The sequence below is a fragment of the Phacochoerus africanus genome, chromosome 12, assembly GCF_016906955.1.
Source record: "Phacochoerus africanus isolate WHEZ1 chromosome 12, ROS_Pafr_v1, whole genome shotgun sequence".
Taxonomy (NCBI): domain Eukaryota; kingdom Metazoa; phylum Chordata; class Mammalia; order Artiodactyla; family Suidae; genus Phacochoerus; species Phacochoerus africanus.
The window spans coordinates 65,053,829-65,076,022 of NC_062555.1; the positions used below are offsets into that span (position 1 = coordinate 65,053,829).

The following is a 22,194-nucleotide window of genomic DNA, read 5'->3' on the forward strand; positions in this document are numbered from 1 at the left end:
ACTCGTGCCCGCATAAACACGCGCGCGCGCGCGCACACACGCACACAGTTCTGGCCCCGGAAGAGGAATTCTGGAAGCGCCGAGACCGAGATTGTAAACAGTGGGCGGCTCCACTTCTCATCCGGCCTCGCACTGCCCCGGAAGGTAATCATCTAAGGCTATAGGTCACCGGCGGGGGTGCTACGGGTGCCGCGAGGGAACGAGCGCTCATCCTCTCTCTGCACCGCGAGACGCGGTTGTGGCTCCCCCAGTAGCGCTGCATCGTCTGTGACGACTGCGTCGGACCCGTGCTTTCTGCGTTCCTCCCGCTTCCTAAAGGAGTACGCATCCCTTCGCCCCACGCCTGGGAGGAGGTAACTGGGCGCGAGCCCATCACGCGCAGTGTCTCTTTGGGAGGAGGGAGGGCGCACACCTGGAGCTTGCCTACAGCCACGCGCGTCTCCCCGGCTGCGGACCCGGCTCGCGTCCCGCAAGGCGCGGAGGGAGAGCGGGTTAAGAGGCAAACCAGGGGCTGGGCTGGGAGAGCTGGGCTACTCGGAGTACAGAAAACAGGATACATCACGGTGAAATGTTAGCTTGATTGCAGCGTTTGGGTATCTGCAAAGGGAGGGACGGCCCCTCTTGGCCCCTGGAGGGAAGGTTATGAGAGAGAGGAAAAAGGTCTCGTCTTTACGGCTCTGGGGAGCTCGACTTTGGAGGTAGTAGAGGAGGTAAAAATTGGGAGCACAGAGGGGGAGAGGGGTGTCTCCTTTTGAGCGTTAAGTTCATTTATTCTAGCCTCGCAAAAGTAGCAGCGTGCAGAAACACGACCAGATTGTATCCGTATTCGTGCATGCTGGGTTCATAAGATTGTAAGAAACTATAAGAGTTTTCCTCGTGGCGCAGTGGTTAACGAATCCGACTGGGAACCATGAGGTTGCGGTTTGATCCCTGGCCTCGCTCAGTGGGGTGGGGATCCGGCAGTTGCCTTGAGCTGTGGTGTAGGTTGCAGACGCGGCTCAGATCCCGCGTTGCTGTGGCTGTGGTGTAGGCCGGGCAGCTACAGCTCGGATTAGACCCCTAGCCTGGGAACCCCTCCATATGCCGCGGGTGCGGCCCTAAAAAAGGACGGGGAAAAAAAAGGAAAAAGAAATTCTAGTCGAATTTTTAATTTCATATGTTTCCCCCTCTTTTTCGGCCCTTATCACACTCTCTTCGGTTCTTCCTTACTCCTTTCGTAATGGCGTATCCGATGGGGACGAGAAAGTAGGGTACTAAAAAAAGTCACATTTATTTCTGTAAATGAATGAGAGGAGAAATGACTAGATGTTGAAAAACGCCTTTTAAACCTAGTCTTGCTCCTTAGAGTTAGGCTGCTTTGGGCTTCTCCCAGGCACCTTTGCCTGCCGGAAGACGCACATTTTGGGTACGCACGTTCTCACTGGCCCATTCTAACCCGTTTTAAATTAGAAAGAGGTGAGAACCCCACTGTACTCAGGCCTCCTTAGAAAGGTATTCATTCGGATATCTGCAGGATCCCCTGCCCTTTAGGCATTAGAAATTACCCCACTCCTCCAAGAATATGCAGTTTCATGTTTTTTTGTTATGCTCAAAAAAAATGCTGCTAAGTGGATTCATTGAGAGCAATGCTTTGAAACATAACATTTTTCAAAGCAGAGGTAACTCAAGAAATGTTGCAATATATGTTGGGGGAGGGGCAGCGGTAGCGGGTCCTAAGTACTTCTGAGATCCAGGATTATACAAGCTTTTCTGTTTTCTGAAGAGGCCAAGAAGCAATATTCCCTGGATGCTGGGAGAATGGTGCGGGACTGCCAGGTCTAAGAGAGGCTTCATGTTGGTGTGGTCACTCATGTGTGTTTGATTTGACCTAGAAATAAACAAGTTGCATCTGAGGGAAATGTCAGCACTGATGGGGTTAATTGGGGTAAGGTATTTTCTGTTGAAGGTAGGAGTGAACAGATCTAGATCTGTAGGAGAAAGTAGAAACTGGGAACCTGTCTCAGTCTGGAAGGAGTCGTATGTTAACAGCCTTTAGACGTTCAGACAGCTGCAACGCTTTAATACAGAATTGCAGTTATTTGTAGAGAAGCAGCTAAGTTTGTGAGCTTAAATATAGGCACCACAGGGGAGGGATTTGATGCAGGTGTCTTTTGGTCAGGCTGTATACTTCATAAGTGCTGCAGTTTTAATATTACAGTTGGTTTTAAGTAACTCGTTACACATTTAACCAGCATCACATAGATTAACATTACAGATGCTCCAGTATTTTGAATGGGTACAGCTAAATTTGATTTCACGGGTTTTTGGCAGCCACCATGTTTATCTTTTCTTTACGTACCCATCAACTGTTTATGTTCCAAATGAAATAATAAAAAAACATTCCTTCTCTGAATCCGTAACATGATGAGTATTGTAGATGAGTGTTTCCAGCAGCCTCCTGGTTTTCTCCTTTTGGGATGTCTTGCCAACATCTCAAACTCAGTGTGTCCAAATGTAAGCTCTGTACCGCCCCTTTCTCCTGATGTCTTTTTATTATTATTATTATTATTTTATTTTTTGGCTGCTCCTGCAGCATATGGAGGTTCATGGGCCAGGGACTGAACCTGCACCACAGTAGTAAGCAAAACTGCAGCACTGACAGTAATCCCCTTAACCCACTGAGCCACCAGGAAACTCCTCTCCTGATGTCCTTTAAGATCTTTTTGGAATTAGCTTTGGAAACCTCTTCCCCAGAAACTGTTTTAGGAAAAGTTGGAAAGTCTCACATGGAAATTCTCCTGGGTTGCATTGGCTTAAGGAACTGGCATTGTCACTGCAGGGGCTTGGGGCCCGGGCACTTTCCCAGGTGACAGGGAACATGCAACAAAAACAAAGTCTCATTTGCAGGGAATTCTTGTTTGCTGCTGCTCCACCCTAGCCCAAACCTGTATTGTCTCTTTCCTGGGCTGTCACAGGAAGTTCTTTTCTGGTCTTACTGCTTTCTATCTGTAACCAATGAACTTGCCCAAGCTTAATCACTATCAGTTCACACTTGCTCAACCAGCACTAAATGTAATGATTGTAAGTCACCTGATAAATGATCATAAAAGTACCAAGTAGTATAATTTCAATAAAATGTTCGTTCCTTCCCTGTCTGGCCAACCCCCAACACCTACCAGGAGGAGAGAAGGAAAAAGAAAGCTTTCCCTCATTAACAAAGTAACTTTTGGAAGCTTGCCTGATGTGAGGGTAATATTGTTGTCAGCAAAGAAGAGCCCACTTAGAGTGCATCCATTTGCTGTGGTTACCAAAATTTTACCATAGATAATAAAAGGACTGATTAAAATATCTTTAAAAAACTAAAATTCTTTGAAGTTTTATGATTATAACCAAGATTACTAAGTCTAACTATACTAATCGATGGTTCGTAGCAAACCGAATGGCTTTTCTGTGTGATTATTCTGAATGTAAAATGGCATCTTAGACATGCCTATTAACTCAATCTCGGGTTTTCTTCTGCAAAAATTGGTCTCCCACTTAATTTCTTTCATGTCACCTTGTTGATTTCTCCATCCATGTATTAAACTGTTCTAACTGCCTGACCTACATCTGTCGATCAGAAGTTATTTACGGTAAGAGCTCGCACATCTTTTCTTGGTTCAGTATAGATGGTGCTCACAACACTTTGCTATTAGTTGGGAGAGACCGGGAGCCCAACCGCTTCTGATTTCTTGCTGTGGTTTTTGCTTCACTTTGCAGCCTCAGCAAATAGCAGGATTCAGGTTTGGGACTGAGTGATGAGGAGCCTGGGCGCAAACTCTATAGCCTGGCTTTTGAGATTCTTGGTTTCACTTGAATCTTATTCCCTCTTTAATCCAGCTGACATACCTAATACTCAAATGCCTAAGTTTGTGGAAAAGCGATCATTTACCTTCCTCCGTCCGTGGCGTATTCTGAGGACTAAACCCAGGAGTCTGGGGAGCCACTTAAGGTTGCTGCGTGCTTTGTTTGCCTGCGGATTGCGGCGGAGGGACGGGCATCTAGCTGGAATCATAGATATGCCCTCTGAAATGTGTCTGTAAATGTTAACATCATCCATACCACGTGGGATTTGCTTTTGCTTTGTTTTGGGAGGGCGTGGGGCGGGGGAGGTAGAGAGCCGGGTTGGGGGGCTTCCCAGACCCTCCCTCCTTTCTCAGCCCTTGCCCCAGTTAGTGTCGCTGCCTTTGTTCCTAGGATTCCAACTGCTCAGAGTGCTGCCTTCTCCTCTGTAAATCCTCTTAGTGTGTGACTGCCTTTTTAAAAGTCTTTCCTTCTGTGTCCCCTGCCTCCTGAGCCGATGTGATTGGTGCCTCATTTAAAGCACTCTGCTCTGGTATTGCATTATTTTTCCAACAGGAATTTGCCCTTCTGGTCATTTGAGTGCTAAAGCATGAGGTCCCCAGGGGCAGGAGTAGTGGTCCTTTGCACTTGCTGTATCCGTGAACTTTTGAACCGCCCGTGCTCACACAGCTCATTGGACACTGCTGCCGGCGCTGGACCGGCCTTCTAGGAATCCTGTGACCTTCCCCCGCTGCAGTTTATGTGCCCTGGGAAAATCATACATCTGACCCGTCATAGACCTTCGGTGTTCACACCCAAATAAATTCAGGTAGATTATGTGGATTAAACAACACTCAATATTGTGTTCATGGGGGAGTTTACTTCGAATATGCCTATTAGCAGTAAAACGCAGACGACCTTCAGGTCTAGCCAATGAAGGGAAGAAAATTCAGGTTACACTTTACTTTTAAATTTCAGAATAGCGTGGGCTCAGTTTAGGAGCACTCTTGGAGTGCTGATGGAGGCAGGGGTGCCACTTTCTCCTGTCCTCTGCTTGCGTCCAGTGCCACATGGCACCATGTAGCTTCTGCTTCTGAAATACTCAACAGTGTTTCTGAGGTGCTTTCATAATCCAGAACATTATGGGAATCCCATGGTAAAGAATATACTTCTGGGAGTTGCTGTCATGGCTCAGGTGGGTAACAAACTCTACTAGCATCCGTGAGGACGTGGGTTCAATCCCTGGCCTTGCTTAGTGGGTTAAGGATCCAATGTTGCCGTGAGCTGTGGTGTAGGTCGCAGATAAGGCTCAGGTCCCGAGTTGCTGTGGCTGTGGTGTAGGCCGGCAGCCTCAGCTCCGATTGGACGCTTAGCCTGGGAACCTCCACATGCCATGAGTACAGCCCTAAAAAGACAAAAAGACCAAAGAATATACTTCTGAAATCACTCTTTAATCCCATTTTTGTTTTTTTATACCGTCAGTAGATGGCTACAGACTGCTGTTTCCCCCTGGGGCCAGTTGCATTCCAAGTAACCACCCCAGAGCAGCCCAGCCCCTTTCACCACTTCTGTCTTTTTCTGTAATTCATGTCTGGAGCTTGGTTTTTCTAGAGCTCTTAACATTCTAGCTTAAACATTTTAAAATAAAATCTGTTTGAAACAACTGCTTATAGCGTAACATCTGCCAGTCAGGGCCTGATTTTTCATTATTGTTTGGTACTTGCGTTTGGGTGGCTTGGTTAGTTAGCTGAGGAGGAGGTGAGGATCTCCTCCAGGAGAGGCTTTTGTCACCCTTTTGGTGTCAGCCATCCCTCGGAACATCTAAGGGCAGCTGTAAAGAGTAACCTAAGGGGACCCAGCTCATGGCTGAAATGCCTTAAATCTCATGTAAATTCGAAGGAACTAGATGCCCCTTTGCTCCTAAAGATACTCGCGTGGGGGCCCAGGGGGGACCTCTGTGTTTTTCTAAATTGGCGTCATTGACCATTTTTTCTACGGGGAAGCCAGATTAAGATCTTTCCAGGGGTTCCCGCCATGGCTCCATGGTAACAAACCTGACTAGTATCCATGAGGATTGGGTTTGATCCCCGGCCTCGCTCAGTGGGTTAAGGATCCAGCATTGCCTTGAGTTGCAGTGTAGGTCAAAGGCAAGGCTCAGATCCCACATTGCTGTGGCTGTGGTGTAGGCTGGCAGCTACAGCCCTGATTCGATCCCTAGCCTGGGAATTTCCATGTGCCATGGGTGCTGTCCTAAAAAGCAAAAAAAAAAATCTTTCCATAGAGAAAATTAGCGATTTTCTAGCTCTTGCTATCTGCTCTTCTACTGATGCTTGTACCTTTTAAGGACTGCAGTTCCCTGCTTTTAAGAAGTTTTGGGGGGAGTTCCCATCGTGGCTCAGTGGTTAACGAATCCGACTAGGAACCATGAGGTTGCAGGTTTGATCCCTGGCCTTCCTCGGTTAAGGATCCGGCATTGCCATGAGCTGTGGTGTAGGTTGCAGATGAGGCTCAGATCCCTCGTTGCTGTGGCTCTGGCGTAGGCCAGCAACTGCAGCCCTGATTCGACCCCTAGTCTGGGAACCTCCATATGCTGTGGTCGTGGCCCTAGAAATGGCAAAAAGACGAAAAAAAAAAAAAAAGAAATTTTGGGTATGCACAGAAGTTATTTAGGGTCAAAGAGTCACTTTAAAAGAAGACTTAGACATTTGACTTAATCCAAGCATTCGGTGCCATTCTAGACAGATTACGGCATACACTGAGATTGCTTGATTGCCTTTTTAAAATTTTTCTTTTAAACGTCAGAACTAAAAGTGGAAGAGAAATTTTTCTTCTCTGATGTATGTGTTAATAGAAGGGAATGGAAGTCGAAAAGATATAAATCTAGTGGATAAAGTTCTTTTCTCTGGAGGTAGAGCACGTAGCTCACGTGGAGGAGCCAGCCCTTGTTTTTACTGACCGGTGGTTAGTTTCCCTCTGGGCAGCATACTACTCTGCTTGCCTATAATACTAATGTGTTTTGTTCTGTTTTTTGTTTAGGGCCCCACTTGGGGCATAGCGAAGTTCCCGGGCTAGAGGTCGAGTTGGAGCTGCAGCTGCCAGCCTATGTGGCAGCTCACAGCAATGCTGGATCCTTAACCCACTGAGTGGGACTAGGGATCAAACCCACATCCTAATGGATACTAGTCGTGCTCTTAACCTGCTGAACCACAACAGGAACTCCTGGATTGCCTACAATAATGTAAACTGTTTATCTGATATAAACCAATGCCAATTAAGTTTACCTGAGTTCCCTTGTGGCGCAGTGCGTCAAGGATCCGTCACAGCAGTCACAATGCTGGATCCTTAACCCACTGAGCCACAAGGGAATTCCGTTACACTTCTTTTGAGAAATGTCTATTTAGATCCTTTGCCGGTTATTAATCAGGTTGTCTTTGTTTTTGTTTGTCGTTTTATGGCTGTATCCAGGGCATATGGAAGTTCCCAGGCTAGGGGTCGAATCAGAGCTACAGCTGCCGGCCTGCACCACAGCCGTAGCATTGCCAGGTCCGAGCCGTGTCTGCAACCTACACCACAGTTCAGGCAATGCCGGATTCTTAACCCATTGAGCGAGGCCAGGGATCGAACCCGCATCCTCATGGATGCTAGTCAGCATCGTTTCTGATGAGCCACAATGGGAACTCCAGGTTGTCTTAATTACTGTGTTGTAAGAATTTATTACATATTTCAAATATGGGTCTCCTATCAGATTTGCAGACTTTTTTCCCATTCTGTGGGTTGTTTTTCTACTATCTTGATGGTATCCTTTGAAACACAAAAGTTTTGAATTTTAGTGAAATGCAGTTTATTTTTTCTTTGGTTACTTGTGCATTAGATGTCACGTCTAAGACAACTGCCTAATCCAAGAAGGTGAAAATGTACACTTCCATTTTCTTCTAAGAGTTTATAGAACTCCTGCAATTAGGGCTTTGACCCATTTTCAGTTCATTTTTATATATGGTGTTTGTTTTCATTCTCGTGTGTGTGTGTGTGTTTGTGTATGTATGTAGTCCTAGACAATGTGTTAAAAAGACTGTTCTTTCCACCACGGAATTGTCTTGGCATCTCCTGTTGAAAATCAGTTCACCGTAAATCTGTGGGTTTAATTCTGGATTCTCAGTTCTCCCTCCCTCGTATGTATGTCTGTCCTTACGCCAGTACCCACACCATCTTGATTACTGAAGCTATAAAAGCACGTTTTGAAATCTGGAAGTGTGAATTCTTAAACTTTGTGCCAAGAAATTTTGAAATTGAATTTCACTTAAAGATGAGTAGACAAGGAACTATTCTTCAGAACAAGTCTAAGCAGGCCCCCCAAACTAATCTAATTCTTAGAAACAGGTTGGCTTTCTAGAGCCAGTTATGCAGCCCGCTTCACTGTACTTCTTCATTCATTTATTCACTGGTGATTCCAGGGAGTTTTTATAGCAACATAACTGTGAGCAGTTGAAAGTTGGACAGTGTGAAGAGGGAGTTCCTGTCGGGGCCCAGCAGTTAATGAACCTGACTGGTATGCATGAAGTTGCAGGTTCCATCCCTGGCCTTGCTCAGTGGGTTAAGGATCTGGTGCTGCCGTGAGCTGTGCTGGAGGTCGCAGGCGTGGCTACAGCTTTGATTGGACCCCTAGCCTGGGAACCTCCATACGCTGCAGCTACAGCCCTAAAAAGACCAAAAAAGACGATATGGGAGTTCCCATGGTGGCGCAGAGGAAACAAATCCGACTAGGAACCATGAGGTTGCGGGTTGGATCCCTGGCCTTGCTCAGTGGGTTAAGGATCCGGCGTTGCCGTGAGCTGTGGTGTAGGTCGCAGACGAGGCTGGGATCCTGTGTTGCTGTGGCCCTAAAAAGGACAAAAGACAAAAATAAAAATACATATATAAAAAAAAAAGACGATGTGAAGAAAAATCTAGTGTCTGGGAGAGGGTTTTGGTCTTAACCAGACCGGTGGCAGGAGGGCCAGGGCGCGTTCAGGACACGTTAGCGGTGGGACTCCTAGGACTTGGAAGGGATGAGTTACGGCTGGTGAGGGAGCTGAGGGATGGGCAAGCTTCTCCTTCTGGCTCGGCACTGGGGCGTCGCTGTGGCTGAGGAGGAGGCTGGGGGCTGAGGAACGATCCGCAGCCGTCTCATCTGGTCCTCTGAGACACCTGCAGGCTCACAGCAGAGGGGAGGGGAGTGGACGGTGTAGTAGGGCTCGCTGGCTGGTGGTGGTTTAGGTGGAGTTTGAAGTCGTGATGAATGGTTGAATTATCAGCTCAGGTCCCGGAAGAACCAGAGGGCGGACTCTTCCCTCTAGGATGGTTGGTAAGAGAGCTGATGTGTGGGGGTCTCTCCTTCCCTGGAGCCACAGTTAGGGACCGGGTGGGTCAGGGAACTCCAGGACTTCGTTAGAGTGAAGGGCTGGACTAGCCGCTGAGGAATACAGATAATAAGGAAACAGAAAATCAGAATGGAAAGGGTAAGACAGGGTTGATTCAGGAAGTCCAGCAGCTAAATATTATTTCCTGAGAGAACAGAGAAAACAGAAGGGAGGAAGTTGTCAGGGAAAGAAGTAAGAAGTTTCCAGATTGAAAGGACACGCTTGACCAACAGTAACATCAGCGTGAAGACGTGAATCACTGCAAGTTTCCAGAGAAAGAACACGGGTCACGTCAGTAAAGGGTTTAGGGAGCTCCCGTCCTGGTTCAGTGGGTTAAGAACCGGACTCATGTATCCATGAGGACATGGGTTTGATCCCTGGCCTCCCTCAGTGGGTTAAGATGCAGCGTTGCTGTGAGCTGGGGTGCAGGTCGCAGTCGTGGCTCAGATCTGCGTGGCCGTGGCGCAGGCTGGCGGCTGCAGCTGCAATTCATCCCTTAGCCCAGGAACTTCCACATGCTGAGGGTGCAGCCCTAAAAGGAAAGAAAAAGAAAAAAGGATTCTAATTTCTCTTGCTCCTCAGAAGCATGACACTGAGCAGTGTCCTCAAGTTGCTGACAGAAAAGGATTTTCAGCCCCAAATTGTATCTGCAGCCAGCTTATCAATGAACTTTGAGGGTAGAAAAAAGATTTTTTCCAGACGTGTAGGGTACGGAATGGAGGGAATTCGCTGAGCTGGAGGAGTGGTAGCACACAGCCGGGATGAGGCCTGCTCTTTCCGAACAGGTCTTGGTTCTAGTTAACTGGTCATGTGCAACTGCGACTTTGATCCATGTCAAAACTTGGAAGTGAACGGGCCACTGACGTGGGTGTGCTACTGTAGACGATTAAATGGAATGTCCGTTTACCCCTTGCACTGAAGATAAGGGGGAGGCAGACAAGCGGGGCAGCGCTTGGCTGGGGCGGGGCAGGGCTGGCGGAAGGTGTCCTCAGCTTGGAGTCAGCACTTCCCCCGCTGTCCTGGGGCTTGGTCCCCGCCCGCTGCTCTCCCTGGGACCCCTATGCACTCTCCTGTGTGGAGGCCTTTGCCTTTCCTGTACCATCTTGGGCAGTGCCCCCCATCCCCACGGGAGGAAAGCACCTGTGGACAGATATTTAATTCAGAAAAATTAATGTGGCTTCAACAAAGCTCCTTCTCTTACAGTGTGAACTTTTTGCTGGGGACCCATAAAGACGGACAAGTTTGAAAATGGACCAGCAAGAGCCAGCGGAGCCTTCTCCGAATTCCAAACAGGCTGTTATTTCAGAGGAGGTATAAATTGCTTTTCTTCACTTCCCTTCCCCTTTGCCATATAAAGCTTGTGTTTTCAAGAACTGTGTAGACTGTTTGCTATTTCAAATGATTGCTTTTAATTCTTCATGACAGTTTTAGGACTCAGGGACATTTTTGCTTTCGTGCGGGAGCAGTGCTGTCTCTCTCTTACTTAGGCGTATTAGTGAGATCGAGGCTGTTCCTAAAGTGGACTTTGGCTGTTGATACAAAAATTCTCCATTATGGGAGTTCCCGTCGTGGCGCAGTGGTTAACGAATCCGACTAGGAGCCATGAGGTTGCGGGTTCGGTCCCTGCCCTTGCTCAGTGGGTTAACGATCCGGCGTTGCCATGAGCTGTGGTGTAGGTTGCAGACGTGGCTCGGATCTCATGTGGCTGTGGCTGTGACTTAGGCTGGTGACAACAGCTCCAATTAGACCCCTAGCCTGGGACCCTCCATATGCCGCGGGAGCGGCCCTAGAAAAGACAAAAAAAAAAAAAAGTAGAAGATGGACCGGTAAGAAAGAGGCTGCTTACTCTTGATGCACGCAATGGACTTTGTCTTCCGTCACTCCCAGGAACCGGAACTCCTCAGCAGAACGATGCTGGGGGCCCCTCAGACTGGGTGGGGGACCTGTGTTGTCACTGTGGGAAGTCTAGTCCCTGGCCATGGTGTCCGTCTCAGCTGTGCCTTGTTGTCACTGACAGTCAAATGCCACTGAGTGCTCACATCCTAAACACACCTGCCTGACTGGCACCCAGATGCCCAGATCAGAGAATGTTGGGAGCCTCCACTCCCTCCTCCTTCCCCCTCCCTCCTGCTCCCTCCTCCCTCTCTCCCTCCTTTCCCTCCCTCCTCACCCCTCCCTTCCTCCTTTCCCCCCAATCCCTGTCCTCCTCACACCCAGGAACTTGCCAACTCTCATTTCTTTTCACCTTGCAGTCCTACCTCTAAAATGCCACAGAGCAGCACACCCACCATCAGAAAAAGTGCTTTTAATAATTTGAACTAAAACTGGCAGACGGAGTTCCCGTCGTGGCGCAGTGGTTAACGAATCTGACTAGGAACCATGAGGTTGCGGGTTCGATCCCTGCCCTTGCTCAGTGGGTTAACGACCCGGCGTTGCCGTGAGCTGTGGTGTAGGTTGCAGACGCGGCTCGGATCCCACGTTGCTGTGGCTCTGGTGTAGGCCGGCGGCTATAGCTCCGCTTGGACCTCTAGCCTGGGAACCTCCATATGCTGCTGAAGCGGCCCAAGAAATGGCAAAAAGACAAAAAAAAAAGGAAAAACTGGCAGAGATTTTGGGGAGGGAAACACAGACATTGGAAGAGCCACATAGAGAAAGTTTGAAAGGAAAAAAACCTACATAAAAAACAACTCAGTTTGAAAGGTTCCCAGCTTACTGTCTGATCTCCTTTTAGTTAATTTCAGAAGGAAAATGGGTCAAGCTTGAAAAAACAACTTACAGGGATCCTACTGGAAAAACAAGGTAAACTATTTTTTTTTTTAATAAACTATTTTGTAAAATGCTCAGTATTTGGGTTCTCAGAGTCTCTACTTAGTGTTTGTCATAAACTTTGATATTTTTCTCATTGTAAACTGTTTTAAGACTCTAAACAATTTACTAAATGATCAAATAAGAATATAGAGTTTCTTTGTAAGAAAATAAATACATCTCTCATTGGTGTGAAATGACAGGAACTTGCAGGAAGCTTAAAAACAACTTGTGACGACAGCTACCTAAGTAGCAGCACTTGGCCATGAGGCCCAGCGCTGGAGAGCTGCTCAAGCATTAAGATACCCACAGCCCTGGCAGACCCTGGAGCAAGAGAGCCGAGCCCACGTGCCCCGTCCCGAGCGGGTGAGGGTGCTGCTGCCCAGCTGGCAGTGGAGGACTCGGCCCCAGAGATGCGCTCATACTTGAGAAAGCGCGGCCAGGGCTCGGAGCCCAGCTCACCGTGGTAGAGTTTGGGTCTCCTTCCCGCCGGGTTAAGGGGACACAGTGTAGCCCCTCGCCCTTCTGAGTGTGAAGGCACATGCCGGCTGTGCCCTCGCAGCTCTGCACCTGCTCCTTCCAGCCCTCCTTCATCAAGGATGTGCAGCGGGATCCCGTGAAGGTGTTTTCCCCATAATCGTCTCCCCTCTGGAGAGCTGGCTTCAGTAGTTGGAAGTGGGCTCTGAGGTCTCCCAGCCACCACACTGAGGGTCCTGTTGCAGCACTTCTCTGTCATCTGTCACCGCAGGACGGCGCTGTGGCCTCCAAGGAGCTCTTGTGTGAACCAATAACACTTCATACCCGAATGTCAAGCTTTGAAGAATGAACCTCCATACTTTACTGTAGGCTGGGATTAATAAATGTACGAAGTGCTGCATGTACAAAACAAGAAAATTGCAGCTATAGAGAATCCTTTGTTCCCCTGTCTTACTCACGGAAGAGGCTGTGGAATTGGTTTTAAGAGTCCCAAGATAAGCTGGCTTGTGTGCCCCTTCCTGACATTCAGGATGGAGCTGAGCTCATCCTCTGTCGCCTGCCTGTCTCGAGGCGTCGGCTGACTAGAGGAAGGAAGGTACAACGGGCTTTCCTATAACAAAGACTGAAACACAGAATCAGAATTCCGCAGCCACGAGAGGCTTTTCCAGCAGCACGCTCTCCATTCCATTTTCCAAATGAGAAAACAGTCTCGAGGTTGCTGCTGCAGGGTCAGCTCGTCGGGCCAGCGGAGGCGAGGGTTTGCTCACTCGATCTAAGGACCTCTCGGGGTCCCTTAGAGATGGGAGGAGCTCTCGAGGGACATCGTGTTCTGGCACTCTCATCAGCACACACCTCTCCTGGCTCAGCACTGCTCCGTCATCTCCCCTCCTGTAACCACGCTCTCTGTTTGCCTCCGTCACCCCCAGTGTGTTTGGCTTGGGACCTTCAGGGCTCTTCCCCGCACCGTCGTCTTCACTCTTTAGGACTGACGCCACGAGGCAGCAGAGAGAACTGGGCCAAAAGGTGTTTTGTCACTCATGATCTGTGTTAGTGACTGACCGGTGTGGCTTGGTGGCTGGCTAAAGGTGTTTTGTCACTTACGGCCTGTGTTACCGACTTACCAGCGTGGCTTCTTGTGAGGCTTCTTGCTACTAAGAGGCATGTCGGCAGCTGCGTGTGTCAGAGTAATCGGATTCGCACAGGTTCATTTTGCCGTGTTTGCCCATGAGACTTGGGGTAGAGTACGGAAAGATCTGTAGTGCACAGAAAGGGTGGTTTTTTTTTTTTACCAGATTAAATACCTGACTTTTTTAAAATAGAAAGGTAGCATGGCCCAAGCCTTCAGCAGAGCCAGGTGGAAGCTGGAGGGTTCCTCCGAGCAGCACCTCTTGTCCCCACCCCCTGTGGGGAGACGCCTGGGAGGTGGGCGCGTTTCCTCAGAGCCACTCAGATGTCTTCCATCCTCTAAATCCTCTCCCCGTCTCCGTTCTTCCTGTCGAAGGGACAGGAGAGGAGGGAATCCCTCCCGTGCTTCCCCCTGTAGTCAGCATGGTTGTTCCAGTCACTGGGTTTTCAGGGCCAGGAAACACGCAGCTAGTCAGGAGCAAGGCTGGACGGGGCCCAGGAGCCTGCCGCCGCTCACCCAGCCTGTTTTCTGGGGACTGTTTTGCCCTTGGACAGGCTCTCGTGCGTGCGCAGGAGAGCGCTTACCTCAGTTCATTAAGTGTGATTAATAAGCAGGAAGGTCCTATCTTCCTATAACTTGGACTTGGCGATTGATCGCAGGTTTTAAAATCTCAGTTGTGTAAATAAGGTTTCAGTGGTTCTGCTTGCGCGGAGTATCCTGGACTTTGCATAACGGGCTGGATTTGCATCGACTGCTGAATAGCCTTTAAAGCTGTGCTGCTCACCTGTAGGTTTATGACCCAAACAGCAGTGTTTCCAGTGAAGGCAGCTCGAGTGAGCTTCCACTACCATGTAGAGGGTGGATGTGGGCAGCAGGGGATTGGTGAGTTTTAGAAGCTCTAGGAAGGCACCGCTGGCTCTTGTTCATACAGAGCTTTACCACGTGGTGGTCTTGGCTGTCATCTTTAGCACACTTGCATGCACTGCATTTATAAGCTGCCGGTTCTACACACAGGCCTAAGAACTAACGCTGTTGTTTTTTCTTGTCTGTCTGAACAGAACTTGGGAAACTGTGAAGCGTACAACCAGGAAAGGACAGTCGGCTGATGGTATGAAAGCAAACCTGTTAGAACTTCCTAGAAAGGAGGTCCCCACACACAATTGTAGGAGGCCGGGGAGGAGGGTTTTTACTGTAACCAAGACCTCAGAGCAATTACTTTCAAGGATGCTGTTTTGTTTTTAACTCCGGTATTCTATTTTGCAATCTTATGTAACTCAGGCTTTCTTTATAAATAACTTCTGGCTCCTGTCATCTAAGCTCAGAAGAGTGTTTTTGAGGGGAAGATGTAATTATATTTATAGCCAAACATAAGTCAGTACAATTTGAGGCCACGTACTCTGTGTGGATACGTTAGGTCTGCTAACAAAGTCTCTGTGGTCTGCCCGGAGGCCCCAGGCGAGGTCCTTTCGCTTGGAGAACTTCCTTGGCACCACTTGATGCCTCTCGGCTACTTGCTTATAAGTCAATGAGGAAACGAATTAGGACAAGACTATTCATTCAGTTCACTTTTCCTTCTAGGCATGAATGCTTTGACTGCAAAGATCCCAGAACAATCCTGAAAACCCCCTCTGGTCTAGGGGAAGTTGGGCAATAGGTCTTTCTTGGTTTTCCCTTTTATTTCTCCATTTTGTCCTTGTCTTCTGTTCTTCCTGGAAGCAGAGTAGCTGCCGCAGCTGCTGCGTTTTCCTGCTGGGCAAGTGTGAGAGAGGAGCCAGGGGGTCCTCCAGGGCAGTTGGGGGTTTGGTTCGAAGGCCAAGTGACTTGGGAGAAAAGGCCTTTTATCCTAAACCCATACAGCTGAGTCTAGCATACACCACAAACAATGACGCCTACTCAGTTTCTTGCTTAAAGGCGACCCAGAAGCACACGGAGCAGTGGGACCTCTGGCCCGGCTGCGCAGCGGGAGCAGTGGTCTCTGTCGAGGTTCACGTAGATGGAGATTTGGTCTTTGACCTGAGTGTTCATGTCCGGTTTTGATTTTAAAGAAACCTTGACAACAAAAAACATGCTTTTCATCAAGAGAAAGCTTAAGCAAGCAAGTGCGATTGCTTTTTCCCTGCGTGCTTAAACTCCGGAGGACAACTCCCGGAGTTAACTGCCACCACTGGAGCGTCAGTTAACTTTCTGTTGCTAATGGCAGGTAGAACACTGATTTCCGATGCGGCGTTTCTTAGCATGTGGCCTTTTAGTTAGACGGCTGTGGATGGCTTGCCGGCGCGGATGCACTTACTGGCCCTCGGTCTGTCCCCCGCCGCAGGCGTGTCCATCATCCCCGTCTTGCAGAGGACCCTGCACTACGAGTGTGTCGTGCTGGTCAAGCAGTTCCGGCCGCCCATGGGAGGCTACTGCCTGGAGTTCCCCGCCGGTGAGTCGCTAAACACGGGCAGTGGAGGAGGTGGCCTCGGGGTCGCGCTCGACTCGGACCCCCCCTCTTTGTCCATCCGTGTGGTTTCGGCAGTGAGGGCCTCCAGGCCACCTGTGCCCCTCTCTGCAGCGTTCTTTCCCGCCTCTTTGGGGCACTGCTTTTCCCTCTGTTGTCAGCTCATTTCATCTTCCACCACGCGCGCGATCTGCCTGACAGATGTGCAGTAAGAACTAAAGCCGACTCCTAATTCTAAGACCCGCGAACGCAGAGCCATGGTGGCCCTCCTGTCCGTCCAAGGCCAGGGAAGTGTCCTCACCCAGCTGGAAGGCCTTTGCGGGTGTTCCGGAGGCGGCGGTCTCTAGAAGCGAATGCAGAGCCTCCTGACAGCACTTCGTCGGCTTGTTCCCACATGACGAGTTTAGATCTCATTTGTCATTAGTGGTTTAAGTTCTGCGTTTCTCAAAGTCCCTCCCGGAGTGCCATGTAGGAACAGCTCTATTGTCTTTCTCGTTCTCTGGCCATTTCACTGAAGACATTAACACCCTGAAAAGGAACTGAATAGCCTGTGTTTCCCTTTTTCTTGCGGTGGTGAAATTCCTTCCAGGAAAAGGACTGTGGTGCTGTCCCCACCGGCCCCTCCTCACTCCTTCCTCTCAGTGCCCCTCCAGCCCCCGCCTCCTCTCCTCCGCTCCCTCTCAGGGCACTGTCTGGGCTTTCACTACAGGCCCACATGGCTCTGAGGGAGGGAGGCAGGCTGGCAGGTAGCGTGTCCCCATCTTACACCTGGGGAAACAAGCAGAGGCTTCCCGGGCTGCAGCCACTCAGCTGGGCCACCACGGAGCCACTTAGCGCACAGGAGCGACCAAGACCTTGGTGCCTTGCTGCTCACACCGCAATCTGGGTAGAAACAGAGGAACAGAACCTACTTGGTCTGCTGGGGCGTGGGGATGGGGGCTTCTTTCGCCTTCTGTTTTTCTATAAACATTGCAAACCTCTTGATTGTTCACAGGTCGCTCAGCAGCGTGTATGTTAGAACACTGGGTCCCCTGTCCCCTCACACAACGCTTTGGCCTTGCAGGTCTCATTGATGAGAACGAAAGCCCCGAAGCAGCTGCTCTGCGGGAGCTCGAGGAAGAGACTGGCTACAAGGGAGATGTCGCCGAATGTTCTCCAGGTGCGTGCTGCTTCTCGAGTGTGCACTTGGGATCAAACTGCTGAAGTGATTGGCCCAGCGGTGCTCCGCGCGTGAAAGGCTTGCATCTGCGGGTGTGCTTCGCGGGTGAGAATTGAGTGGCTTTCGTTGTAGCTGATTCTCGTCTCGGGACGGGCCCCCTCCGCGCAGCCCGCCTGCGGACACGCTCTGCAGCCCCGCGCTCTGAGCAGAGCGGGTGAACGAGGCCTGCCGCCTCAGCCTGCCGCCAGCCCGGTCCTCCTGCAGAGCCGTCTACGTGGTGAAGGGACGGCCTCTGACTGGCGCCTCTCTCCACAGCTGTGTGTATGGACCCGGGGCTGTCCAACTGTACCACGCACATCGTGACCGTCATGATCAACGGGGACGACGCTGAGAACGTGAGGCCCAAGCCAAAGCCAGGTGCGCGTGCGGTGGCTGCCTTTAAGGTGGTTGCTCTGTATTAAGTGTCTTTTAACCGGCTGCTCGCTCCATTTTTGTGGAAGGAGTAATAGTCTTTCTTAGATGCTTCATTGGTACTTTTGGCTGTTTTCCTAAATTTGTGTATTTTAGCATTTTCCGCTTAGCACATCATTGGGTTTTATGCCTTTTTTATATAAAAGTATTAAATCGTGCGTTTCTGCGTGGCCTTCGTTCCCCTTTAGTAGCGAGAGCTAGAGGCCTTACGCAGTAAACGATGATAATTCTGAGTCGCCGAGTTCTGCCCCCTCCCCGCCGAGGGGCGGCCGAGGAGCTGCTGGACAGCAGCACCATCTCTATCGAGTCCCATGCTCCGTGAAGCTTTGCTCGTGCTTCTTAGCAAGTTTGGATCCAGAAGCTTCAGTGCCTCTGTCCGCACCGTGCGCTCTCCCACGTCCTTAGGAGGGGGTGTGACAAGGACCCCACAGTAGCCCCGTGTCAGAGTGGTGGTCCTCCGTTTCCCATCCCTTGTAGTTGTGAACGTTTCTGTTTCCTGTTGCAGCTAATTTTACAGGCTCAATGTTCAACTAGCAAACAGAGCAAAGCATAGCACACATGCTGTGGAAGAGCTGGGCGGTTCCTCAGAGTTAAACACAGATTTAGCTTAGGATCTGGCAGTTCCACTCCTGGGTATAAACCCGGAAGAACTGAAAGCAGGGCCTCAGACATATACTTGGACACCAGTGTTCATGCAGCGTCACGCACAAGACCCAAAAGGTGGAAATAACCCAAATGCCCAGTAACAGATGGGGAAATGTGGCTGAAATGCTGTCCCGGGGACGAAGTGTGCTGCTGCGTGCTGCGTGCGGGGCGGATGCTGTGTGATTCCACTGAGGGAGGCCCTAAAAGCAGCAGTGATAGAGACATGAGGTAGCACAGAGGCCACGGCAGGTGAGGGATGCGTGTCCAGCAGGACCACCTTTCTGCCGGGACGACGGGAAGCTCGTGCACAGTGCTCAGGACTGCAGGGCAGTGTGAGTGTGTTTAATGCCACTCGGTTTGCACTTTTTCAAAAATGGTGGAGTTGGAGAACTTTATGTTCTATTTTAACAGTTTAAAAGCACGTATGTACATGTTACAGAATGCGTGTTAGATTGAGCTGTTAAATACTGGATTTGGAGAAAATAACTTTGTGCTGTTGGAGTCACCATGTATCTAGATTGGTGGAGACCCGGGTTTTTGTTAAGCTCTCACAGGGCTTTGAAACAGGCCTTGCACAAGAGTCGCCCAGTGTTGTGCCACCCCCCACCTTGCTGAAGGGTCCTTCTGTTTATTTTCAGGAGATGGAGGTACGTCGTCCACCCGAGGCTGCCCTGTGCGTGGCGGACTGCGGTGGGAGTGGCGTGGGCACCGTGAGTGGCTCTGATGGGCCTGCCTGTTGTTCAGCTTTGTTTTCACTTGTACTTTGTTTAGAATTCGTGGAAGTAATTTCCTTACCAAAGAATGACCTGCTGAGCAGACTTCATGGTAAGCATGCTCGATGTGACCCGACTGTTGTCCCCGTCCTCAACAGGTCGGGTGCTAAATCCCATTTCTTTCTGTTCTTCCTCATCAAGTCAAATAGCTAGAACCTGTTACAGAGCTGCCGTTGACCTATCTTCATCTCACTTTCCGGATGGCATAGAGTTTGAAAGGAAGAGCACAGCAGTCTCTGTCAAGTGAAAGCTTTGATTAGGGGCTGCTTTTATTCTACAGAAGGGTCAAGATTATATTGCTGCTGCTGAGCCGGAACTGTTCCGATCCCTAAGTCTTTCCTCCCTGCCACGAAAGGTCTGGTAGTAGCTCTTGGCTGATCCTCAAGTGTGCAGATACGTTGGATGGTTTCTGCGAGGGGGGGATATGTTACAGGAGAATTTAACAGTATTCTTTCCACAAATACTGAGGTGTCTTCTATAGACTAAGTGTGATATGCTGGTTAAGGAACTAACTAGCAGTGTGCCCCTTAGTAAATGACCTGTCACGTAGTGAGACTGTGTGGCTCCTGGTCAGCCCGTCTCCTAGGATCATGGGAACATTGCTAAGGCTCCGTGGACCGTGTCCTTCCATGTCTCCACAGGAGGAGGTAGTGAAGAGGTGGCAGTGCCCTCTTGGCTCCTCTGCCGGCCGCCTCGGTCACCAGCCACTCACCCTGCAGAAGTGGGTGGTCTTCCTAATTCCAAGGTTACTAGGTTTTTATTTCCAAAGTTAACTGGAAGCACTGTTAGACCTGAAGCTTTTTTTTTTTTTTAAGGCCACACCTGCGCGACACATGGAGGTTCCCAGGCTAGGGGTCAAATTGGAGCTGTAGCTGCCGGCCTATACCACAGTCACAGCAATGCAGGATCTGAGCTGTGTCTGCAACCTACCCCACATCTCACAGCAACGATGGATCCCCAGCCCACTGAGCGAGGTCAGGGATTGAACCCGCATCCACATGGATACTATTTGGATTCGTTTCTGCTGCACCACAACAGGAACTCCCTAGATCTGAAGCTTTGAGAGCAGTCTCTCCCTTCCTGAGAACCTGTGGCTTAGGATTTTATTTCTAACGTCTGTGTTTGAAAGGTCAAGGAAATGTTTTAGAAACCGCTGTGACTTCAGGCTCTCAGAGGGCCTCCCTTCCAGCGTTACCCTTTTATAGCCCAGACCTTAGGTCAACACCACCTCAAGATCCCAAGGTCAGTTAGGAGGACCCGTTGTGAAGATGCAGTGGTGTCTGAGGCGACTGTTCAGGGAGAGCCGTGGTCACCCCAGAACAGGTGCACGGCTCTGAGGCTCAGCCGACTGGACGTTAGTCACAACTTAGAACAAGTTCCTTAGCGTTCTCAGAAAACAGAAGCAAGACAGCCCCTACCTCTGAGGCAGGAATAAAATTAAACAGGATAATGTTGGCACATAAATGCTTAAATGTTATGTCCTATTTATTTATTATTATTTTTTATATTAGAAAAGTGTTCTTTTAAAAAAAGATTCCTTCCTGGAATTCCCTGGTGGCCTAGTGGGTTAAGGATCCAGTGTTATCACTGCCATGGTGAGGGCTCGGTCCCTGGCCCAGGAACTTCTACATTGTGTGGGCATGGCCCAAAAAAATACTTTCTTCGTTCCAGCGAACTTCCCTTCTGGCCCTAGAAGAGGGGACAGAGGGCGGGAGGGAGGAACCTGTATCTATAAAAAGAAGGAGAGGCAGACAAGCCGGGTTCCTGCCTTGCTAGAGTAATGCTACAGTAATCGAAGCTGGGAAGTTGGACGGAGGGCATGTGGAGTTAGTGCGCTAAGGACTAGCTGTCCGCACTCGCCCAACACCCGCTGTGCAGCCGAGCAGGGCATGACCCTGCCTTTGAAGATCAAACCTTCCCAAGCTTCTTCCCGACCAAGTGGCTGGGAAAATGGCCCAGGCGCAAGTGTGGTGGCCTCCCTCCGAGGAAGACACAAGTTCTCTGGCCTGCCCCCATGTGAGAGAGAGGCCTCACTCCTTATTGTTTTGCTTTTTCGGGCCACACCTGCGGCATATGGAAGTGCCCAACCTAGGGGTCAAATCAGAACTGGAGCTGCCGGCCTACACCACAGCCACAGCAACACGGGATACGAGCCACATCCACGACCTACGCCACAGCTCATGGCAATGCTGGATCCCTGACCCACTGAGCGAGGCCAGGATCGAACCCGCGCCCTCATGGGTACTGGTCAGATTCGTTTCCACTGAGGCCTCCCTCTTGACAGTGGGAAGTTCCCACGACCAGGGATCAAACCCACACCATAGCAGCGACCAAGCCACTGCAGTGCCCACACCAGATCCTCAACCCACTGTGCCACAAGAGCACCCCAAAGCATTGCATTTTAATACGCAAGATCATCACCTAAGAGCTTCTCTGTCTTTTTTTGTTCTCTCTCATTCTGGAAACGGAGTTCCGCTTTCAGATCCTCTGTTCTTCCGCTAGTGTCGGACCCCTAAAGGCAGAAAATGTCCTGTTCATTGTCTCACAGCACCCAGCACAGAAAGCGGCCGCACAGCGGCTGCGCGGTAAACCCTGACCGGCGGGGGTAGTGTTATCCGCCACTGACGCCATGGCCTAACTTGTGTGCCTCGCCTCCTCTAGCTCTGGTAGCCGACGAACACCTGACCGTGGATGCCCGAGTCTACTCGTACGCGCTGGCCCTGAAACACGCAAACACGAAGCCGTTTGAAGTGCCCTTCCTCAAGTTTTAAGGCCGAAGGACGGTGGGCATGTTTTGGTAAACAGAACCACCAGGCCTTTTTCACTGAGACTTTGTATTCAGCTTACTTCTAATGGAGATTTGAAATCAGCTTTTCATAAAATAAAAGCAACACAAAATGCATGTGGCAGTATGGAATTGTAATTACAGGGAGGCTGTAGCCTTTTTTTTTTTTTTTTTTTTTTTAAAGGCCATACCCGTGACACATGGAGGTTCCCAGGCTAGGGCTTGAATCGGAACTGTAGCCGCCGGCCTGCGCCACAGCCATCTGGGACTTGAGCCACATCTGCGACCTAAACCACTGCTCATGGCAACGCCAGAT

At 49.8% G+C, this 22,194-nt stretch overlaps 1 protein-coding gene across 5 annotated transcripts; it reads left to right on the forward strand.

Annotated features, from left to right (window-relative positions):
- Window positions 1-32: 32 nt before the first annotated feature.
- Window positions 33-21,995, forward strand: NUDT5 (nudix hydrolase 5). Of its 5 annotated transcripts, none has more exons than XM_047755617.1 (10): window positions 33-144; window positions 10,401-10,508; window positions 11,929-11,996; window positions 14,664-14,713; window positions 15,923-16,030; window positions 17,109-17,204; window positions 17,520-17,621; window positions 18,959-18,967; window positions 19,092-19,145; window positions 21,755-21,995. In XM_047755617.1, the coding sequence occupies exons 2-10, from the start codon at window positions 10,446-10,448 to the stop codon at window positions 21,862-21,864; spliced, it is 660 nt and encodes a 219-aa protein (XP_047611573.1). In that variant the 5' UTR covers window positions 33-144; window positions 10,401-10,445; the 3' UTR covers window positions 21,865-21,995. The 5 variants fall into 5 exon arrangements, with proteins under 5 accessions (XP_047611573.1, XP_047611571.1, XP_047611572.1 ...); XM_047755615.1 differs by lacking the exon at window positions 33-144 and adding an exon at window positions 173-353; XM_047755616.1 differs by lacking the exon at window positions 33-144 and adding an exon at window positions 173-320.
- Window positions 21,996-22,194: the final 199 nt, after the last annotated feature.

Excerpts from the sequence above, each read along its gene's own strand:
- NUDT5 (XM_047755617.1), top strand. The coding sequence starts at position 10,446 with ATGGACCAGCAAGAGCCAGCGGAGCCTTCTCCGAATTCCAAACAGGCT. Across the intron at positions 16,031-17,108 it reads CTGCCTGGAGTTCCCCGCCG|GTCTCATTGATGAGAACGAA; the intron begins GTGAGTCGCTAA and ends TTGGCCTTGCAG. Across the intron at positions 19,146-21,754 it reads CCTGCTGAGCAGACTTCATG|CTCTGGTAGCCGACGAACAC; the intron begins GTAAGCATGCTC and ends CGCCTCCTCTAG.